The following is a 23,906-nucleotide window of genomic DNA, read 5'->3' as shown; positions in this document are numbered from 1 at the left end:
TTGATAAACGAATTTTGCCTTTGGTGAAGGAATGTGATTATGGGGCCATGGTCATTTCGGACCATGGTCCACTTATTATGAAACTGTTTATCCCAGTCACAAAATCTGTATTTTGTCCTTGGTGTTTCAACCCCTTACTTTTATCCATGGAAGACGTTATCAAATTTCTTACATCTGAAAATGAATTTTTCCTTGACATTAACCGAACACCACGAATGCCACTATGTACTGTCTGGGAGGCATTATAGGCCTACCTGAGGGGTCAAATAATTTCTTACTGTGCAAACAAAAAAAAAAAGAAGGGCTTGGTATGGCTAAGACAGTTAACGGATGAGATACTACAATTAGACAGAGAATATAGCCACTCCCCTCCGTGGGATCTAATTAAAAAAAGTTTGTTACTTCAAACGGAATTTAATACTTTGTCTACTCAGCAGGCAGAATATTTAATCTCTAAATCTAGACAGGGTTACTACGAACATGGTGAAAATGCTGGGCGTTTGTTCGCACATCAGCTGCGGTGACAGCCAGCTAACCAAACTATTAAAGCAATAACCAATGGATAGGGAGTTGCATGCCACGACAATACTGAAATTATTACACGTTTTAGTAAATTTTATCAGTCATTGTTTACAACTGTCATCAGCAAACATATCGGACATAGATAACTTTTTTGGAGATCTTGAGCTTCCTTCAATGAATCTTGATCTTGTTGGGGAGTTGGGGAGGGAGTTCTATGTAGCTGAGATAAACTCCACAATCAGCAATAAGCAAAACGCAGAATCCCCTGGACCAGATGGTTTCCATCTGAGTTGTTTTTAAGAAGTTTTCAAATCTACTCTCACACTTAAGATCTGGGTTTGAAGAGTCACTAGCTGCACAGACATTGCCATTGCCCATGCGTCAAACTGTAATCTCGCTGATACATAAGAAAGATAAAGACCCTCTAAATTGAGGCTCATATTGACATATTTTGCTTTTAAATACTGATGTTAAAATCCTTGCAAAGTCCTGGCAAAACGACTTGAGCAGGTGGTCCCCACGATCATCCCGCCTGGTCAGACAGGGTTTGTTAAAAACGTCAGGCTTTCTTCAATGTTAGGCGGCTGCTTGATGTGTTGTAAACTCCTAGTCTACCTGAACACACCTGTGACAAAGTCATTCTTTCATTAGATATGGAGAAAGCATTTGACTGGATGGAGTAGGGCTACCTCTTAGAGACTTTAAAGTTATTTAAATTCGGTCCCAAATTCATGTCATGGGTGAGGCTGATATATACCTCCCCAATGGCAGCGGTCGGCACCAAGTGTAACATATCTTCCTATTTCGAACTGCAGCTGGGTACGAGACAGGAGTGCCTGCTATTACCACTTCTAGTTGCGTTGGTAATTGAAACATTGGTTTTATGGCAGAACTCCATCATTAAGAGAATAATCGATTCTAAAGACCAATAAATTGATTTTAAAATGCATTCAAGTTTTATTTTTTTCCGCTCCTACTCCCGAGCGTTAAGTGTCTGCTCGGTCGCCGTAGAATTGGGCCGAGTAGGCCACTGTACAGCAAGCTAGTTAGCCAGCTCCTTTTATCTGAATGGAGACTGCTAGCATGGAGGAGGGGGACAGTGTGATTCCACCCGCTCCTTCGTCTTTAAAAATAATTTCAGATCCTACAATGTTCCGGGGGAAGACAGAGCTTAACAAGAGCACGGTTGTTTACAAGAAGTGTAAAATAAAATTGCGGTACAGTATTTTGGAAATACAATACAATGCACAGAAGATGAAAGCAAAGCAGCCAACCAGCGAATTCTGCAACAAACTTCCAGGCTTCCCCAAAGGCTGTGAAGATTTCCCACTTCATCTCTTGCTATATCACAAAAGATTTACGAGCTCAGTGAAAGGTGAGGGGTTTAGTTTTATTTTTAATACATTGGACCAAACTTTAGTTATTCCTTCACATAGTTTTTTTTTTGTGATAAGCGGCTCCACAACTTCACCATGAAACAACGAATGGGAGAAGCTCTGATGCAGCTTCAGTTCAAAGGTAACTGCTTTTTTTTCATATTATACTAAAACTTAAATAGACAAGTTATACAATAAACTTAATGTAATTTGTCTTTTTAACAGATTGAAGAGGCCAGATGAGACACATCGCCTGGAGCCAGTTCTAAATGATACAATTTAGATGGTTTATCAATTACAGTTCAGTACAGCACAGGTTTTGAAATTTGATTAAAGATTTACCAAATATGAATCAATATGGTTAATGAAGTCTGTATAATTCATATTAGGTTAAGTTTAGAAAATATAACAAATGTTAGAGCAATATGGTAAAAAAAAAGCTAAAGTCTGTATTTTATTTTGAGTTAAAGGTTAATATACTATGGTAGGCTGAAGTCTGTTTACTTTTGTATTTATATATTTTGAATTATTGTCTGTGATGGACTTGAGACCTGTCCAGGTGTCTCCCGTGACCCATAAAGGAAGAAGTGGGTAAAGATGATGGATGGATGAATTATTTGTTCCTAGATTTTTATTTTATTTTTTGAAAAATCCAAGCAACTAAGATAACCTAATACTGGTAATTTTAGTTACAGAATTTTATGCACTCCTGTATTTTTTCTTTTTTGTATGAATATAAAATGATGCAAAAAGATTTGATACAGTAAAGAACCTAAAATTATTGTTTTAAATAAATGTTCTATTTGATTACATTGTTGTTTGATCTTTTCAGCTTGTCAGTTACATAATGCAAACAAAATTTGACCATTTCAATAGAAAAATTGCTTCTGAATCAAAAATCGTTTCTGAATCGAAAAATCGATTTTGAATCGAATCGTGACAAAAAAATAAATAAAATAAAATAAAAAAATAAAAATCGGAATCGAATCGAATTGCCAAACACAGAGATTTGCACCCCTACTTACCAGTATCTCTAAATTACTTACTTTGCTTCAAAAATTCTGGAAAATACATGGCTATAAGGTTAATCTTTAAAAGAACGAGCTTATGCCTGTGACCTCTGAAGAAAAAAAAATCTTGGACACCGAATCCTTTAAAATTAATTAAAAAAAAAACAATTAAGTACCTTGGGATCTGGGTAACTCGAGATCATAAGAACCTCTATAAAACCAACTATCTACCTCTCATGGCACACCTTAAACAGGACATTACTAGATGGCAATCCCCTCCGCACACTCTAGGAGGCAGAATAAACTCTGTAAAAATGAATATCCTACCTAAATTCCTATGCCTGTTTCAGAATCTGCCAATCTTCCTTACTAAAATCCTTCTTTACCAATCTGAACAGCTAGATATCAGTGTTAATTTGGAATAAAAAGCCTCCATGGATTGCCAAGAGGGTCTCACATCTGCCCTGCAGACTTGGAGGCATGTTGCTTCCTAACGTTAAGCATTATTATTGGACAGCTAATATCAGAACCCTTTTATTTTGGTTGGGTAGGGACAACACTTCTCCTAGTTGGGCTGCCTTGGAAAGGGTCTCAATCAGATGCAGTTTCCCTTCTGCACTACTCTGTTCTTGGCTGCCCTTTAAACAATCAATATTAGTATATTAGTAAACTGTGTTTCCCACATTAAGGCGTGGTTAGCTAACAACTACCTTCAGTTAAATTCTAACAAGACGGAAACCCTGATCATTGCCCCTGAACAGAAAGTTCCTTGGATCAAACAACACCTCGGTTCTCTGGGCTCTTCTTCTCAGCCGAACCTCAGAAACTTCGGTGTTCTGTTCGACCAGTCCATGTCTTTGGACAAACATTCAAAGCTTCTGGTAAAAAACTGCTTTTATCATCTGAGAAACATTTCTAAACTGAGGGCACTTTTATCCAGATCTGACCTGGAGATGATTATTCATGCTTTTATTTCTTCTCGTTTAGATTATTGTAATTCCCTTTTTACTTGTTTTAACAAAACTGCCGTCGCTCGTTTCCAGTTGGTCCAGAACTCTACTGCAAGGCTTTTAACAGGAACTAATAGAAGGGCTCACATTACACCAGTTTTATCTTCTCTTCATTGGCTGCCTGTTGAATTTAGAATTAATTTTAAAATCTTAGTTTTGACTTTTAGAGCTTTAAATGGTCAGGCCCCCCAGTACATCACTGAAATGTTGATTCCTTATTCTCCAGCCCGCACCCTTCGGTCTTCAGCGCTGAACCTTCTTAAGGTTCCTAAGACCCGGTTTAAAACTCGGGGTGACCTGTCCTTTCAGGCCGTAGCCCCCCGGCTGTGGAATGCCCTGCCACTGTCTCTTTGTGTGACCGTCTCTGTTGATCCTTTTAAAACGCAGCTTAAGACATTTTTATTTCGACAAGCTTTCAGTTAAATGTTTTACCGTTTTTACCAGCTGTTTTTACTGTTTTTATTAATGAGCTGTTATTACTTTTGTTTTATTTTAAGCCTTTATTTCTTTATTGTTGTACAGCACTTTGTGATTGTATCTATGATAAGTGCTATATAAATAAAGTTTACTTACTTACTTACTTACAATATCAACTTATACTTCTAATCCAATTGTGATCTAGGCAGTTAAAATTTGGAATCGATTCAGGAAGGCATTCAATTCTACAGAGTTACTGTTTTTGGCACTTGTGTCAAATAATCATATATTTACTCCCTCAGTAGCTGATATAGCTTTTGACCCCTGGGTCTTGAAGAGGGTGCATTCACTGTGTGACCTCTATATTGATGGTAGATTTACCTATTTTGAACAGCTGGTGCAAAAGTTTAATATTCACAAGTCAGTTTTTTTAGATATCTGCAGCTAAGCTATATAATTTCCCTCTGGGATTAATAAAGTATTTTTGAATTGAATTGAATTGAAGACATTTTGTGAGATCTAACTCTGATTGTTTTCCTTTGTATGCCTCTAAACATTTTGTGGCTAAGATTCTGGAATGAAGTCTGATACCAAGGGGGCCCTCAGCAAGATTTATACACTGCTCGGTTCATACCATGAGTCCAGTCTGGACCCCCTTTAACTGAAATGGGAAACGGACTTGGAAGAATCCATATCAGATGCAATCTGGAAAAGGATCATTAAGAACATTTACTCATCTTCAGTCTGTCTGAGACACGCTGTAATTCAATTCAAGATAGTGCACTGGCTGCACTGGACCAAAGACAAGTTGTCCAAGATCAAAGCCAACCTGGACCCTGCATGCAATCGTTGCAAACAAACTCCAGCTACACTCTTGCATACATTCTGGATCTGTCACAAACTGCAGACCGTTTGGCAATCTATTTTTGACACCGTTTCTGAACTATGTGGTAAAACTGTACACCCATAACTAGGGGTGCAGAAAAAATTTGATTTTTTGATGAATCTAGATTCTTTGTCCTGGCGATTCTGAATCGTTTCTAAAGGTTCATAAATCGATTTTAAAATGCATTTAAGTTTTTTTTTTTCCTGCTCCTACTCCCCGTTCGGCTGCTGTAGAACTGAGCCGTGTAGGCCACCGTACAGAAAGCTAGTTAGCCAGCTACCTTTATCTGAATGGAGCCTGCTAGCATGGAGGAGAGGGATAGCGTGATTCAACTCGCTGCTTCGTCTTTAAAAATCATTCAGATCCTGCAATGTTCTAGGGAAGACGGAGCTTTACAAGAGCACAGTTGTTACAAGAAGCGTAAAATAAAATTGCAGTACAGTATTTTGGAAATAAGACAAAATTCACGGAAGATGAAAGCGAAGCAGCTGACCAGCGAACACTGCAACAACTTTCAGTCTTCCCCAAAGGCTGCGAAGATTTCGCTCTCCATCTCCTGCTATATTACAAAGGATTTATGAGCAGACAGCTTAGTGAAAGGTGAGGGGTTTAGGTTTATTTTACGATGGATCCAATGTACGTTATTCCTTCACGTAGCTTCTTTTTTTTTTTGCGATAAAGCAGCACCACAACTTCACCATGAAACAACAAATGGGAGAAGCTCTGATGCAGCTGCAGCTCAAAGGTAACTGTTATTTCCTCATATTGTACTAAAATTTATAGACAAGTTGTACAACACACTTTATGCAATTTGTCTTTTTAAACAGGTGGAAGAGGACAGATGAGACATCACCTGGAGCCAGTTCTAAATGATACAATTTATGGTTTATAAATTATAGTTCAGACGTTTTTGTGCAGGTCTCCACAGGTTTTGAAATTTGCTATTTGATTTACTAAATATACCATACCATACCATACCATACCATACCATACCATACCACTTTATTTATAAAGCACTTAAAACAGCTACAAGGCCAACCAAAGTGCCGTACAGACAAAACAACAGGTAACACACAAAGCAAAATACAAAATGAGGTAAATCAGAATATAGACAAAAAACGATGCAGATAATGACGACAAACCAGTATGGAACATACAGGATCAAAACACAGATCATCTTCTGTTGAAAGCTATTGAATAGTAGTGAGTTTTTAAACGGGACTTGAAAACCGAGAGGGAGGAGGCCTGTCTGACAAGCAGAGGTAACTCGTTCCAGAGTCTTGGTCCTGCTACAGAGAAGGCCCTGTCACCTCTGCGCTTAAGACGAGTTCCTGGAACTGTGAGGAGCAACTGGTCCGCTGACCTCAGGGAGCGTGGTGGGACATACGGTTGTAGCAAATCAGAGAGATTGGGGTGGGGGGGGGGGGTCGCGACACTGTTCAGTGATTTGTAGACATACATGAGTATTTTGAACTGGATTCGAAAGTGAACCGGTAACCAGTGCAGTGAGGCCAAAACTGGTGTAATGTGCTCTCTTTTGCCTGTACTGGTTAAAAAGCGGGCTGCTGCATTCTGGACCAGTTGTAGTCGTGCAATGGAGGTCTGACTGATACTAAACAGGAGTGAATTGCAGTAATCAAGCCTAGATGTAATGAATGCATGTATTACTGTCTCCAGGTTATTTTTGGACAATATGGGCTTCAGTTTAGACAGCCGCCTCAGTTGGAAGAAGCATGATTTAACGATCATGTTTACATGATTGTTAAGCTTCAGGGAAGGAAATATGAATCAATATGGTTAAGACTGAAGTCTGTATATTTCATATTAGGTTAATTTTTGAAAATATAACAAATGTTAGAGCAATATGGTTAAAACATAACTGTGAAGTCTGTATTTTATGTTGAGTTAATGGAAATGTACTATGGTAGGCTGAAGTCTGTTTACTTTGATATTTATATATTTTGAATTATTTGTCTGTGATGGACTGGAGACCTGTCCAGGTGTCCCCTGCCTCTCACACAGTGATGGCTGGATATGGGCACCAGTGATACCAGTGACTTGTAAAGGAATAAGTGGGTAAAGATGATGGATGGATGAATTATTTGTTCCTAGATTTTTTATTTTATTGATATTATTATTTATTAGTTCATATCTTAGATGTTATTACTGTTTTTCTTATACATTTTATTGTTGGATGTAACTGGGACCCTGTGTACATAATTTCGCCCCACCACATGTACCACATGAGGTGCGAATGACGATAAAGATTTTCTGACTCTGATTATTATTATTTTTAATTCAGGCAACTAAACTAACCTAATACTGGTAATTTAAGTTACAGAATTTTATGCACTCCTATTTTTTCCTATTTTTGGTAGAAATATAAAATGAATCAAAAAGATTTGATACAGTAAGGAACCTAAAATTATTGTTTTAAATAAATGTTCTATTTGTTTACATTGTTGTTTAATCTTTTTAGCTTGTCAGTTACATATATAATTGAAACAAAATTTATAAACATTTCAATAGCAAAATTGTTTCTGAATCGAAAATAGTTTCCGAATCGAAAAATCAATTTTGAATCGTATCGTGACACCAAAAATCGGAATCGAATCGGATTGCCAGACACTGAGAGATTCACACCCCTACCCATCACCACTCATCTCAATGTTCAGGGTGGTCCCTGTGGATATGTCCTTCAGCAAATGCGAGAAGGATCTTCTGGCTGTCCTGGCCAGAAGAGAGCCGGACTCTCTTCTAAATTATATAAGGGAGGTGATGCACCATATCCATCTGGAAAAAAATCAGATAAATCCTGAAGGGTTCTGTAGGAAGATTCTGGGACACCTGGCAGCACTTTGTGTCATTTGTTGACAACTTGTCAATGCGTGTGTAGTTTATTTATGTATGTGTGACTGGTCTGGTGTGGGACGGGATTTTGTTCTGTGTTCTTTTGTTTTGTTAGGGGTAGGCTCCTGAGTTAGTGGGGATGCTGTCTGCTCTGTGGTACAGAGTCCTGATGAATCCTACCTTGTGCTCCAGAGGGGGATGGGGTCAAACTGCAAATACTGGTCTGTGTGAGTGGGTTTGTGGTACATCTCAGTTTTCAAATGTCCTCCATCAAAAACTGAGACCTCACAGTCCAAGATAGCCAACCTGCCATCTTCTAGATCTTCTCGTGTGAACTTTATATATTTATCCACAGAGATGATGTGATCAGTGAAATGTTGGACTTCCTGAGATTTAATTTTAACCCAGGTGTCATCAACATACCTGAACCAATGACTTGGTGGTGTCCCTGAAAAAGACACCAAGGCTCTCTTTTCTACCTCCTCCATGTACAGGTTTGCAACAAAAGGAGAAACTGGAGACCCTATAGCACACCCATGTTTCTGCTCATAATACTGCCTCCCATATGTGAAGAAGGTTGGTTTTAGGCACAGTTTCAAGAGTTGACACAGTTGCTCTGTGGAAAGTGTGGTCCTGCTGTTCAGTCTGATGTCTGATTTTAACCTTAAACAGACCACCTATACTGCCTCATTAGAGATGTCATTTCTAACCTGAACCTAGAGCCCGGCCTCACCTGACCCAGATTTGGACCAGGCCAGGCCATAATAATGTGTTTAATGTGTGGGCCAGGTCGGTGTCGGGCTTTTTATTGCATCAGAGACAAGCATGGCTGACGATCCAATATATGCAAACATGGCTTGCCATACTATCACCAGCCGCACGCAGCCATTTGATCACGTGCTGACAGGACAGTTGAAAGAAGTAAAAGTTCAGTTAAGCTTCAGATGGACTACTGTCAGTGATCCATCAGCCCAAATGGATGTTTATTGAGCCGCTGCACTCAGCGGACACGCGCAGCCGATGACCCAAACAGGTGAGATCATAAAATATCTGACATGTCAGAGCATGATGCAGACAGAAGCAGAGGAAGCATTTAATGCGCTTTGACGGCTCCTCAGCTCCGATCTTCTGCCCGCTTTACTCAGCTGCGCGGGTCCGCCAACTATTAATAATAGTCGGTGGTATAAGAAGTCAAAGCTTAATTAAAAATGTTGGGGGGGGGGGCGGGGGGTTTCGGCTACGGACCTGTAATTACGGTTAATTTGTCGGATTGGGTGGGGTTCGGAGATGATTGCTGTGGGCTGGAGCCGGGTTGGTTCGGATTATTTGGACCCGAGTGAAACTCTATGCCTAATCAACATGAATGCACATAAAGAGCGATGTGACATAAAAAGAGACTATAGATTCATCAGTCTCCATAATGACATCCCTCACCTTATCCACAAAGTCCATTGGTGTTCTGCATGTAGTGAAATGTGGGGGACAGCTTAACTGTCGCTTCACTACTAAAAATTTAAATACAACGGGTTCTTTCTTTTTCAAGTTAAATTAATGCCATGTGACCAAGATAACTGTGTTCATTGTTTAATCAGTGACATGAGACGCCATTTTCTTTGACCCATCAGAATAAATGCGGCCATTTATTTAACAGAATCAAAATTTAACATCAAATATGTACACATAGATTTGCTGATCTCGTTCTGATTAATAAAACTTGGCACGCTTTACTAACAAGACAACAGAACATTTCTGAAGGCATATAGATTGATTTACTGGCGAAAAGATTTACAAGAGGAGAGATTTAGAGGAAGATGGATGAAGGAAAGATGTATGTTTTGTTGACCAGAATTAGCACGCTTCTTTCAATACCAGCTCAAACCCCCGGTACACTCGGTGCGTGACGACTTGTTACCTTTGCAGAAGATAAATCAACACTGGTACAGGGTCCATTTCAATGCTACCTTTCCAGCGTCTCCGGTTAAAGCGGCTGGTCATTGTCAGAAGTTGTGTGGTTTACTCCGGTAAACAGAACAAGCTCCCTTCGAAGTTGTAGGAGTTACGACCGGGTGAGTTCACAGCGAGGCGCTGTGACTCCGTCAGAGATCCCACTCAGAAGTTGAATACTCCCAGAAGACTCCATGAAAGACCCAAGAAGACTCCGGTCAAAGACTGAAGAGTCAAGAAGACTGAGTTCGACTCAGATCAAAGACCGACTAGTTCCAGGAAGTGTTGACTTTTAAAGAGTCCTCACTTCCGGTCACTAAGTACTACCTGATTGGTTGAAACAACCAACAGGGGGTGATCCTAGTGATGTCAGAGGGTTATTAAAAGTCAAGAAAGGCTGCAGGAATGTTTAGGAACGTTTAGTACAGACAGAGAAATGTTTTGAAGAAGTGAGAGGAAGCAGGTGCCAGTTGCTTCTTTTTTCACCGTCTGCTAGGTTTAAAACAAGACAGTTCGTTCTAATAACTCGTTCTCTGACTGTCTCTGACTTTCGACCGACATCACTGACTTCTCATTCAGACAGAAGATCAAAATGCATAATTACTTTGTAAATAGACATTTAACTTGATTTCTAATTTAAATGAGGTTTAAAAATCATCAATACTGTTTCACAGTTGATTTAAATGAGTGGTTTACTTTCAACATTAGAAATGGTATGAACTAAACACACTTTTGATTATCAAGATATTGTAAAATAGTAATAATAATATAAAAAGAAGAGTGTTTTTTCAATTGATTAAATCAGGATACAATTAAACAGTCTCTGGATGAGCTAATTTGTATTTCTGGATTCAAATCAATTAAATAACAGTTCCTGTCCCATGAAGGTCTTTAGAGACAGGTTGAGGTCGAGGCCTAGTTCACTACAGTCCCCCCTTTGGAAATCATCGCCTGTCCATGGGGATGAATTCCAACATGAACTTACGCCTCCGAATGTCCTTGATCTTGATGTAATCCAGCAAGAGGAAAACAAAAGTCAAAGAAGGTGATCCCACAACGGTTTAGGTAATTCCACAATGTTGTTGGTAATTCCATTATGTTGTTGGTAATTCCATTGCAGCAATGCTTTAACCCCTTGGAAACAAAGTCTGTAATCCATTGGAAAAAGTCATATAATCCACAACGATAAATCCACAACGATTGGAGGTGTTGATTGATCAGCATGCAGAGGGGTTCCCTCGATTGAACTGCAGAGGCGACCACTGGATGGAGTTTGGAGACCCACGTTGGAGCTGTAGTTCCCTTCAGCGAAGGCTGCTGCTGGTGGTTCCCAGTGGGTGCCATTCTGGTTCTACGTGTTATGCATTTATGTAGTTTTAGTTGGGCTTATGAGTGGGATTTTACATAAGACCTTAACCTATATGCACATGGTGTGTAAGCTATCATGGTTTAGATCAGCTACAGTTACTAATTAAAGGGTGGGTCATGCTGAAAAATGATATATAGGGATTTATACCTATAGAAGGGCATTCCAAACTATTTTTCCATTCCTAACTTGGTTTAGGTTAGATTTACATGGCAAAATATATCTAAACAAGTTAAATCTGGTCCTCTGGACATTCAAAAAAACAAAACAAAGCAAATCAACAAAAAAATGTAGAAACGTTTCGTCTCTCATCCGAGAGACTTCCTCAGTCTGAGGTGCTGTTTTCAGCTCAGTCTCTTAAATAGCACCGTCTCAGAGTGGATCAACCAGTTTTGCTGCTGACAACCAAAACCAGCTGATCACATGCTCAAGAAGGACCATCAGCCAAACAATGGATCATTAGCACACTGATGGCTGTTTACTATTCACAGAGGGCTGAGTGATACTAGCAATCACAGCATTGTAAGAGGGGGACAGTTGAACCCGGAGGCCTCCACCCCTGTTTAACGATGGACGATTTCTTTTCACAAAGATGGCCTCCTTTACTCCTCTCTCAAACCATCGTTCCTCTCTGTCCAGGATGTGAACATCTTCATCCCTGAAAGAGTGACCGCTGGCCTGGAGATGAGTGTAGACCGCAGAGTCCTGGCCTGATGATGTTGATCTTCTGTGCTGGGCCATCCTTTTGGCCAGTGGCTGTTTTGTTTCCCCGATGTAAGACTGATCACAGCCCTCCTGACACTGAACAGGAGGGCTGAGTTCGACTCAGATCAAAGACCGACTAGTTCCAGGAAGTGTTGACTTCCAGTCCCCCAGCTCTGTTTGTGCTGGGGGACTGGATCTTTGGGATGAACCAGTCTTTGCCGTAATGTATTTTGGGGTTTAAAAGCCACTGGGACGTTGTGTTTAGAAAATAAACGTCTCAGTTTCTCTGATACTCTCTCAACATATGGAATGACCACTGGTCTGGGTCTGGGTTCATCCTTTTCACCTGTTGGCTGACTGGAGTCCTGTTTGGGTTTCTTCTCTGCTTTCAGGAAGGCCCAGTTAGGATATCCACATTGCTCTAGAGACTGTCTTTTGTGGGATTTCTCCTTCTGCCTGGCTCATGAGCTAGTGGGGACGCTGTCTGCTCTGTGATACAGAGTCCTGATGACTCATAACTTGTGCTCCAAAGGGTGATGGGAGTCAAACTGCAAATACTGGTCTGTGTGGGTGGGTTTGCGGTACACCTCAGTTTGCAAATGTCTTCTATCAGAGACTGAGACCTCACAGTCCAAGAAAGCCAACCTGCCATTTTTTACATCTTCTCGTGTGAACTTGATGTATTTATCCACAGAGTTGATGTGGTCAGTAAAATGTTGGACTTCCTGAGATTTGATTTTAACCCAGGTGTCGTCAACATACCTGAACCAATGACTTGGTGGTGTCCCTGAAAAGGACGTCAAGGCTCTCTTTTCTTTGCAGTCAAATTCTCAGGGGTGGGTAGGTAGGACCCCCCCCCCGTCCGTGAAATTAAAGTCTGACACTAAACTGGTCCGTGGCGCAATAAAGGTTGGGGACCACTGGTGTAAAGCACGCCACCACTGGACTCTAGAGCAGTGGAGGGACATTCTCTGGAGTGATGAATCGCGCTTCTCCATCTGGCAATCTGATGTACGAGTCTGGGTTTGGCAGTTGTCAGGAGAATGGCACTTGTCTGACTGCATTGTGCCAAGTGTAAAGGTTGGTGGAGGGGGGGATTAAGGTGTGGGGTTGTTTTTCAGGAGCTGGGCTTGGCCCCTTAGTTCCAGTGAAAGGAACTCTGACTGCTTCAGCATACCAAGACATTTTGGACAATTCCATGCCCCCAACTTTGTGGGAACAGTTTGCAGCTGGCCCCTTCCTCTTCCAACATGACTGTGCACAAGTGCACAAAGCAAGGTCCATAAAGACATGCATGGCAGAGTCTGATGTGGATGAACTTGACTGGCCTGCACAGAGTCCTGACCTCAACCCGATAGAACACCTTTGGGATGAATTAGAGTGGAGACTGAGAGCCGGGCCTTCTCGTGCCCATAAACACACTTCTAAACCTTGTGGACAGTCTTCCCAGAAGAGCTGAAGCTGTTCTAGCTGCAAAGGGTGGACCAACGTCATACTGAACCCTATGGATAAGGAATGGGATGTCATTTAAGCTCATATGTGAGTCAAGGCAGGTGAGCGAATACTTTTGGCAATGTAGTATATATATATATATATTCCCCCCCACTAAAGTCCCCAAAAATGTTCCATGGACCAGGAACGCAAACTAGAAAATTTTTGGATGTTTGCTTTTCTAAACAGGAATAGGTCAAATTTTGTACATCTGTTTGGTTCACAAAGAAAGACATAAAGAGAGATGTGCACCTCAAATTGTGCTGCCAAACAAATGTCTCTCTCTCTCTGCCCACTGTTGAAACAGGATGTAGTTTTTTTACACTTACTTAGGGTTCCCAGAGATCTGAAGCCTTCCCGCACATTCTGAGTAAACATTGGAATTACTGGCTGAAAAGAAATAAAAAAACAAAAGTTTAGAGAAGATGCCTTCAAACCAGTCAACAATACATATAAATGACACTGAATCAAGAATCAAGTTCAAGTCTGTTACTTAACACCTCAGTCTCATAGCAGAAGTTCCCAACCCTGGTATACAAGACCCACTATCCAGCAAGTTAAAGATTTTTCTTTCCTTCAGGTTTAAAAATCTAATAATTATCAGGATTAGAATGACATTCCAAGAAAGTAATTCATTAATATGAATCAGGTGTGTTATGACACTTTGCCACTGTCTCTACACTCATCAGTTCTGCACAGCACCACATTATTTAAGGGCCTGCCCACTGCCAGTACCAACTCAGCTCGGTTTAGATTAGATTAGATTAGATAAAACTTTATTGATCTCTTGGGAAGTTTCCTTCAGGGAAATTAAAATTTCAGCAGCATCGTACAGGTTTTAAAAAAAGGAGCAGTTAGCAAGTATAAATAATGCAAAATAAAATACAGTAAATATTAAAATAATATACACACATACATACAGATTTAACAGTAAATATTACTATATAGCCAGTTAATGGCTATTTAAAGATGATGGCTGCTGCTCCTTCCTATCCTCTATCCTACTGTTATCTCTGCTCCCCCCAATGAGAAGTTATACAGTCTGATGGCATGCGAAACAAATAAGTTTTTCTGTCTTTAAGTCCTGCACTTGGGAAGGAGCAGTCTGTCACTGAACAGGCTCCACTGGTTGCTGATGATGGTGTGCAGAGAATAACTGACATCTACAATATTCAGTAGTTTGTCCAGAGTTCTCTTTTCTGCCACCATCACTATAAGCCACTTTGCCATTGTTGTGTGACTCTACTCGGCTCTCGTCTTCTCATTTTATCTCAGGTAGAGGTGATTTGCCACTACAGTGGAGACTGACCTGCTTCCCTGTTCTGTGGGAAGGATCGTCACTGGTCTGTTCAAGCCACTCCACCTGTTGTGGTATTTAATCGCCCTATTATAGGACTTCAATTTTTTTAGCTTATCCCAGGATTGCTTATAAGTCCGAGTGTAGCCAAGGTGTGCCATCATCTTCAACATATCTGTAAATGTGCTCATTTCTTGTGGCTCCATTCGAAAAGAGGAAAGTTAAGATGTAAGATAAGATAAAATAGAACTTTATTGATCCCGCAGGAAATTGTTGTGCCAGAGTTTCAATACAAAGGAACATACACAAGGAATCAGTCAGAGTCAGAGTTTCTTTATTGTCATTCGCACCTCATGTGGTACATGTGGTGGAGCGAAATTATGTACACAGGGTCCCAGTTACATCCAACAATAAAATGTATAAGAAAAACAGTAATAACATCTAAGATATGAACTAAGAAAAACATCAACTAAATATACACTAAGCACTCATAACATAAAACATTGAACATCAGCACAAACATGAACATGAGTCTGTGAGCAGATGTGCACGCATGAACACATCAACATTGAAACAGATCAGCAGCAACATGATATGGTTTTTCACAGTGATTATTCTAGTTAGAGATTCATGAGTCTAACAGCCTCAGGGTAGAAGCTGTTCCTCAGTCTAGTGGTTCTACACTTAATGCTCCTTAACCTCCTTCCTGAGGGGAGTGGGGCAAAAAGTGTGTGTGCTGGGTGAGTTGGGTACTTCATGATGCAGGTGGCCCTCTTCCTGCATCTGGAGGTGTAGATGTCTGTGATGGTGGGGAGGCTGATTCCAACAGATTTCTGTGCAGCCTTCACCACTCTCTGCAAAGCTTTTCTTTCTGCAGCTGTGCAGCCTCAATGCCACACATTGATGCTCGAGCACAGGATGCTCTCCACTGCACACCTGTAGAAGGAGGTGAGGACTGAGCTTCCCAGACCAGCTCGCCTCAGCCGTCTGAGGAAGTAGAGTCTCTGATGAGCTTTCTTGATCAGGCTGGTGGTGTTGTTGCTCCAGCTGAGGTTGTCATTCATGTGTACACCCAAGTACTTGTAGCTGGAGACCACTTCCACCGCAGATCCTCTTATGTTCAGGGGGGTGTAGGTGTTTTTGTTCCTTCTGAAGTCCACAATCATCTCCTTTGTCTTCTTCACATTGATGTGAAGGTTATTCTCTCTGCACCAGCTCTCCAGGTGTTCCACCTCTTGCCTGTAGCTGGACTCATCATTGTTTGTGATGCATCCCACCACCGCTGTATCATCTGCAAACTTTACAATGTGACAGCCTGGATGGGTAGCTGCACAATCATATGTGAGCAGAGTAAACAGGAGGGGGCTCAACACACATCCCTAAGGAGAGCCAGTGCTGAGGGTTATGGTGGAGGAGGAGAGGTTGTGGATCCTCACTAACTGTGGTCTGTTTGTTAAAAAGTCTAGTACCCAGTTGCAGATGGAGGGGCTTAGTCCTAGTGTGGATAGTTTGTCCATCAGGGTTTGGGGGATCATGGTGTTGAAGGCGGATGTGAAGTCCACAAAGAGCATACAGACGTAAGAGTTTTTCTGCTCCAGGTGGTTGAGCGCAGTGTGGACCACAGAGGAGATGGCATCCTCTGTTGATCGGTTCTCACGGTATGCATACTGATGAGGGTCCTCGTTGATGTTGATGGTTGTTTTGATGTGAGTCATGACCAGTTTTTCAAAGCATTTAGCGACTATTGGGGTGAGGGCCACTGGCCGATAGTCATTCAGACCAGTCACTGTAGAGCTTTTTGGGACTGGGATGATGGTGGCAGTCTTCAGGCAGGTGGGAACTGTCTCCAGGGTAAGTGAGGTGTTAAAGATGTCTGCCAGCACCTCACAGAGCTGATCAGCACATTCCTTCAACACTTTTCCGGGGATGTTGTCTGGGCCAGTTGCTTTGTGCGGATTAATCCTCCTGAAGGTACTCCTTACTTCCGCTGAGGTCACGCTGAGATGCTCTTCATCCGGTGGTGAGGTGAGTCTGGTGCTGGGTGGTCTGTTCGGGTCTTCAAAGCGTGCATAGAACTTGTTGAGGGCATCAGGCAGAGATGGGTCTTTGGGGCATTGTTCACTCCTTCCTTTATAATCTGTTATGCACTTAATGCCCCTCCACATGCTCCGAGGGTCTTGTGAGATGAATTGACCCTCGATCCTCTTTGCATATGTGGCCTTGGCCCTCTTAATACCAGCAACCAGCTCTTTTCTTGTCCTACTCAGCTCCTCTGAGTTTCCAGACCTGAAGGCAGTGTTCCTGGCTTCCAGCAGGGTACGCACCTCTGCATTCAGCCAAGGTTTTCTGTTTGGGTAGCTTTTAACATTTCTGATAGTGGAGACGGTGTCAGTACATGTACTAATGTAACCCAGAACTGAGGATGTGTATTGGTCAAGATCAAGCGAACCTCAATTTTCAGCAGCTTCTCTGAAAACCAGCCAGTCTGTTCGATCAAAACAATCTCTCAGTATGGGGCCACTGTCCTGGATCCAGCATTTAACTTCCTTTTGTAGCGGTCTGGAGCGTCTCAGCGGGGGCATGTAAGCAGGAGCCAGGAGGATTGAGATGTGGTCTGACAGTCCTAGGTGGGGGCGGAGTTCGGCTTTGTATGCATCTTTTACGTTCGTGTAAACACGGTCCAGCGTGCGGTCTCCACGTGTCGGAATCGTCACATGCTGATTAAAGCTTGGGAGACACTCCTTTAGATTCACGTGGTTAAAGTCTCCGGCTACCACGTAAAGAGCCTCAGGGTGTTTGTTCTGCAGCGAGCTGATGATATCATGAAGTTCCTGCAGTGATTCATTAGCATTAGCGTCCGGAGGAATGTAGACGACAGAGATGAAAGTCACAGTGAACTCTCGGGGTAGATAATGTGGCCGACATTTCACTGTTATTTGCTCCAAAGCCTTCGAGCATGAGCTATTCACAACAGTACAGTTCGTGGACCAACTTTTACTCACGTAAATGCATACTCCGCCTCCCCGTGATTTCCCCGTTAGCTCGCTGCAGCGGTCCGCTCGAAAAAAAAAGTCTGTCATCCAGCTGGAAGACTGTGTCCGGCGTTTCGCTTGTAATCCACGTTTCCGTGAGGCAAAGCACTGCACACTTCTTCATCTCTTCTGAGGCGCCCGCTCTCAGACGAAGTAAATCCATCTTGTTGTCCAACGAGCGGACATTCGACAGAAAGAGAGACGGCATGGGGAGTTTGCCGGCTTTAGCGTTAGCTCGTAGCCTCACCATAACCCCCGCCCGGCATCCTCTCCTCTTAAGCCGGGAGCAGCGCTTCCTCTTCTGCCCGCTGGAACGCCTCTGCTGCAGCTTCCAGGTAGATGACTTTAAGATCTGCATTCTGCCGAGCGTAGCTTTGAGTTTGTTGCTGATTTCTGCTATATTTCGTGGCAAATCCGCTTCTATTCTCATCACACAATATATTAAAAAATAACAGAGAATATAAAAATATCAGAGAATATAAAAATATCAACAATTAAGGTCTACAACAGGTCATGTGCAGACAGAAACACAAAAGTGTTTATTGTAGTGGAGGATTATTTTATTGTCTTATGTGTAGAAAGTAGAAAGATATAGTTTGCAGTTTGGGTCATCCAGTGAAGTAGCTCTACTGGCCCATCAACGGCTACTGTTTGCTTACGTCAAAGTTGTTACATCGGTGCAGTCTGCTTGGAACTCAAACAAATAAACCAGGCTACGTGGGCATGGGTATCAGCAGTGGGTAGGCCCTAACTAGTGTGGTGTGGTGCAGTCACCAACTGTCACTCCAACTACCTTCATGTCCTCTCTAACTGCATCCATATATCTCCTCTTTGGCCTTCCTATTTGTCTTTTTCCTGGCAGCTGCATTTCTAACATCCTTCTACCAATATACCAACGGTCCTTCCTCTTGACATGTCCAAACCATCTCAGTCTGGCCTCCCTAACTTTATCTCTTTATTAAAGGGGCAGATATAATAAGATTTTTTCTTCTTTCTGCTGCCTTTCATTTTAAATCTCTTGTATCTTTTTTATATTGTTATGGAATTGTTTGGTACTTTTTTTAAATGAATAAACTTTATACCATACCATACCATCTCCCAGTTGTTCAACCTGTGCTGTACCTCTGATTATCTCATTCCTAATCTTATCCAGCCTTGTCACTCCAAAGGAGAACCTTAGCATCTTCATTTCTGCCACTTCCAGTTCTTTCTCCTGTCTTTTTGTCAATGCCACTGTCTCCAGACCATACAATATAGCTAGTCTCACCACTGTCTTGTAAACTTTTCCTTTGACATTTGCTGACACCCTTTTGTCACAAATCACTCCTGAAACTTTTCTCCATCCACTCCATCCTGCCTGGACCCTCTTTTTCACTTCTTTACCATATTTCCCATTTCCCTGGACAATGAACCCCAAGTACTTGAAGTCCTGCACCTTTGTGACCTCTGCTCCTTGTAGCCTCACTGTTCCACCAGCCTCCCTCTCATTTAAACACATGTACTCTGTCTTACTACGGCTGACTTTCATTCCTCTTCTTTCAAGTGCATACCTCCACGTCTCCAAGTTCTCTTACACATGTTCCCTGTTCTCACCACAGATCACAATGTCATCTGCAAACATCATCATCCATGGGGATTCTTGCCTGACCTCATCTGTTAGTCGGTCCATCACCAGAGCAAACAAGGGGCTCAGAGCCGATCCTTGATGCAATCCCACCTCCACTTTGAAGCTATCTGTCACTCCTACAGCACATCTCACCACTGTGCTGCTGTCCTCATGCATGTCTTGTACCAGTCTAACGTACTTTTCTGCCTCTCCAGATTTCCTCATGCAATACCACACCTCCTCCCTCGGCACTCTGTCATATGCTTTTTCTAAAACAAAGACACAATGGAGTTCTTTCTGACCCTCTCTGTACTTCTCCATCAGCATTCTCAAAGCAAAGATGGCATCTGTGGTGCTCTTTTTTGGCACAAACCCATACTGCTGCTCACAGATAGTCACCTCTCATCTAAGTCTTGCTTCCACATCTCTCTCCCAGATCTTCATCGTGTGACTCATCAACTTAATTCCCCTGTAGTTGCTACAACTCTGTACATCACCCTTGTTCTTAAAAATGGGCACCAGCACACTCCTTCTCCATTCCTGAGGTATTTTCTCACCCTCAAATATGCCATTGAATATTTCAGTCAAAAACCTCACTGCCATCTCTCCAAGACATTTCCAAACCTCCACTGGTATGTCATCAGGTCCTACTGCCTTCCCCTTCTTCGTTCTTTTCAGAGCTTTCCGGACTTCACCCTCACTAATCTTTCCCACTTCCTGGTCCACAGTTTCTATGACCTCTACTCTTCTTTCTCTTTCAGTCTCTTCATTCATTAGCTCCTCAAAGTACTCCTTCCATCTTCCTGTCACACTCTCCTCACTTGAACATTACCATTCCTATCCTTAATAAGCCTAACCTGCTGCACATCCTTTCCAGCCTGATCCCTCTGTCTTGCCAATCGGTACAAGTCCTTCTCGCCCTCGTGTCCAGTCTCCCATACAACTCATCATACTCCCTCTGCTTTGCCTTAGCTACTTCCCTCTTTGCTCTACGTCTCATCTAATTTTATTCCTGTCTCCTCTCTTCAGTCCTCTCACTGTCACATTTCTTCTTGGCTAATCTCTTTCTTTGAACGGCATCCTGCACTTCACTATTCTACCATCAGGTTTCCTTATCATCCATTCTCTGCCCTGATGACGCAACAAGTACCTTCCTACCTGTCTCTCTAATTACATTTGCTGTAGTAGCCCAGTCATTTGGAAGCTTTTTCTTACTACCCAGAGCCTTTAACAGCTCCTCTCTGAGTTTCTCACAACATTCTTCCTTCTTCATCTTCCACCATTTGGTGGTCTTCTCTGATTTTACTCTTTTTCTCTTCTTCACAACAACGTCATTCTACACACAACCATCCGATGCCGTCTGGCCACACTCTCCCCTGCCACAACCTTACAGTCTCCAATCTCCCTCAGGTTTCCTTTTCTACACAGAATGTAGTCGATCTGCGTACTCCTTCCTCCACTCTTATAGGTCACTTTATGTTCCTCCCTCTTTTGGAAATAGGTATTGACTATAGCCATTTCCATTCTCGGCAAAATCCACCATAATCTGTCCTTCCTGGTTTCTTTCCTTGACACCAAACCTATCCATCACTTCCTCATCCCCTCTGTTTCCTTGACCAACAAGTCCATTCAGGTCTGCTCCGATCACTACTCTCTCCTCCTTGGGAATACTCTCTATCACTTCATCCAGATCTTTCCAAAATGTATCTTTCTCCTCCTCACCACATCCAACCTGTGGAGTATAACCACTAATGATGTTTAGCATCAGACCTTCTACTTCTACCTTCAGGCACATCACCCTATCTGAAACTCTCTTCACCTCTACTACATTATTTGCCAACTCCTCCTTTAGGACCACCCCTACGCCATTTCTCTTTCTATCCACACCATGGTAAAACAGTTTGAACCCTGCTCCAATGCTGCGGGCCTTGCTGCCCTTCCACTTGGTCTCTTGGACACATAAAACATCTACCTTCCTTCTCTGCATCATGTCAGCCAGCTCTCTACCTTTGCCTGTCATTGTCTCCACATTTGGAGTTGCAACCCTCAGTCCTACATTCTTCACTTTCCTCTTCTCCCTCTGTCTCCTGACACGTTTCCCTCCTCGTGGTCTTCGACTAACAGTAGCACAATTTCCGCCGGCACCCTGTTTGTCAACATCACCGGTGGCGGTCGTTGTTAACCCGGGCCTCGACCGATCTGGTATGGATTCACTTTGATGAACTCGCATTATTGTTTTGGCAAAAGTGTTTTACATCGGATGCCATTCCTGACACAACCCTCACCATTTACCCGGGCTTGGGACTGGCACAAGAAATACACTGGCTTGTGCTCCCTAGTGGTTGTTTTTTTTCTTTCCTTAAAGTAATAACAAAAATATATTTCTAAGTCAAAGCTTTGTCCCAATTGTCACACAGCTTAACAAAGCTATAACTGTACAAATTAAATGTCTCAATATTATAATTTTTTGTCCTGAATAAAACCAAAAACACAGCTGTGCACTTAAAATTTAAACAGAAAACATACAAAGCAAACATAATTTCATTGTACTGTTAACCTTGTGTTAACCTTGCGTATGACAAACAAACACAACCTGAACCAGAACCCGAAAGGCTGACTTGCTCTTTGGTCTGGTGGCCTGCTGATAAGATGTGAAAAATGACGATAGCTGCTACAAAGGAGCGATTTGGTGTTCTCCAGGAAATGAACATGGCATGGTATGAAGTTGTCTTCTCATTAAAAAACATGTAGACAAATATCCTTATACAAATTTATATCCTTATACAAATATACAAATTTCATCTTTAAAATCCAATGACAGCGTCTGACTGAAACAAGAAAACATTTTAACAGTTTGTGTAATTTCTATTAAATCATCTATAAACAAAACAATTTGAAAGTCCATCTCACAAATAAACTTCAGATACTGTTTTATTCACTCAAAACAGCTTTATTTTAACATTAGGTTGTTTCACACAAACCTTTATTAACAAAGCTGTTAGAAAGCCCACATTGTTATGTAGTTAGCTCGTTTACTGAGCTTGGTTCTGTTTGATTATGGCTGGTTCATTTCTGAATTTAATAGTTCCTATGCTCTTGAATGCACCGTGGCTGTGACGCTGGTGAACGCACCGCTCTGTGTAAACAAAGTCCAGAACGTGTGTCAGTCAGAGTTTTTTTTTTCCTCTACTAACACAGATGAAGCCTTGCAGCTTTGCTGAGCCTTGGGCTTCTGTTTGTGCTTTTATGCTATGTGTAAATATCAGAAGAAACACAGCAAATAAATCACCCTAAATTGGATATTTGCCTCCATACTTTTTAATGAGAAGACAACTTCATACCGTGCTAACCAGTTCAATTCAGCTGGAAGGAATTGACTTTCTTGCAAAGTGTGACTTTGAAGTGACTAAGATTCCAGTTAAATTATCAAACTTCCTCAAACAAGTTCTTCAGTTCTGGAAAATGACATTTCACCATAATTTCTCACCTCATGAATCAACTTTGTGGAATAATAGAGCAATTACAGGGGGCAGAAAATCAATATTTAGAAAAGACTGGTATGAAAAAGGCATTATTTTTGTAACAGATATCTTGGATTGTAATGGAGATCTTTTAAATTTCTCATCTTTCGTTAGAAAATATAACCATAGCTGCTGCCATAAAGATTTTATGAAGGTATGTAAAGCAATCCCTTTAGCCTTGATTCAGTTTAATTAAAAGTATCATTATATATTCAAAGGTGACCGTTTCGATGCCCACATTAAAACTAAATGACTGTAGTTTCTTGATCTCAAATGTAATAACAAGATTATCAATGAATGCATGCAACAAAGGATTTACTATGATTATAACAAAGATTCATTCCAAAAACCTCCCAATTTAAATCATAAAACCATAATGACTTCTGCTCATTCGAAATTTGTCAAATGGCCTATATCTCCTGAAGTGAAAGAAAACCATTTTAAAATAATAAATAAGATATATCCAGTAGCCATGTTTCTGCACAGAAGATTTAAATTTGGGGTTGATTTGTGTGCCTTTTGTAAATCTGAAGATGAATCCCTTGAACATTTGTTTTTTTTCATGACAATACTCACAAAGTTTTTGGAGTGATATTACAAACTGGATTAATCTAAAACTTAACATTCCTCCCTTTGATGCTGATGCCATTTTATTTTATATGGACAATTTAAGCTTAGCTTACTCTGATGCCATAAATATAGTCATCCTTATAGCAAAGTACCACGTTCATTGTAGTAAGTGAAGAATAATAAGCCCTCCTTCCCGTGTTTTATGAACGAATTCAAGTTGTACTATTCTTCAATAAGTAGATTAAAAAACTGGAAAACTGCAAGAACCATCTCACAACAGATATCTAAAATCTTGTTGTTTTA

The 23,906-nt window shown here is 41.4% G+C and overlaps 1 protein-coding gene across 1 annotated transcript in view; it reads right to left on the bottom strand.

Annotated features, from left to right (window-relative positions):
- The window catches only part of tmem68 (transmembrane protein 68), a 195,918-nt gene that overhangs the window by 32,421 nt on the left and 139,591 nt on the right, over nt 1-23,906 (bottom strand). Inside the window, exon 6 of the mRNA XM_037682065.1 lies at nt 13,907-13,967. Within this exon, the coding sequence (XP_037537993.1) occupies nt 13,907-13,967 (61 nt within the window). The remainder of the gene's footprint in view (nt 1-13,906; nt 13,968-23,906) is intronic.

The sequence above is a fragment of the Nematolebias whitei genome, chromosome 9 (assembly GCF_014905685.2).
Source record: "Nematolebias whitei isolate Nwh7 chromosome 9, NemWhi1, whole genome shotgun sequence".
Classification (NCBI taxonomy): Eukaryota; Metazoa; Chordata; class Actinopteri; order Cyprinodontiformes; family Rivulidae; genus Nematolebias; species Nematolebias whitei.
This window is presented reverse-complemented; position numbering and strand designations above follow the sequence as displayed.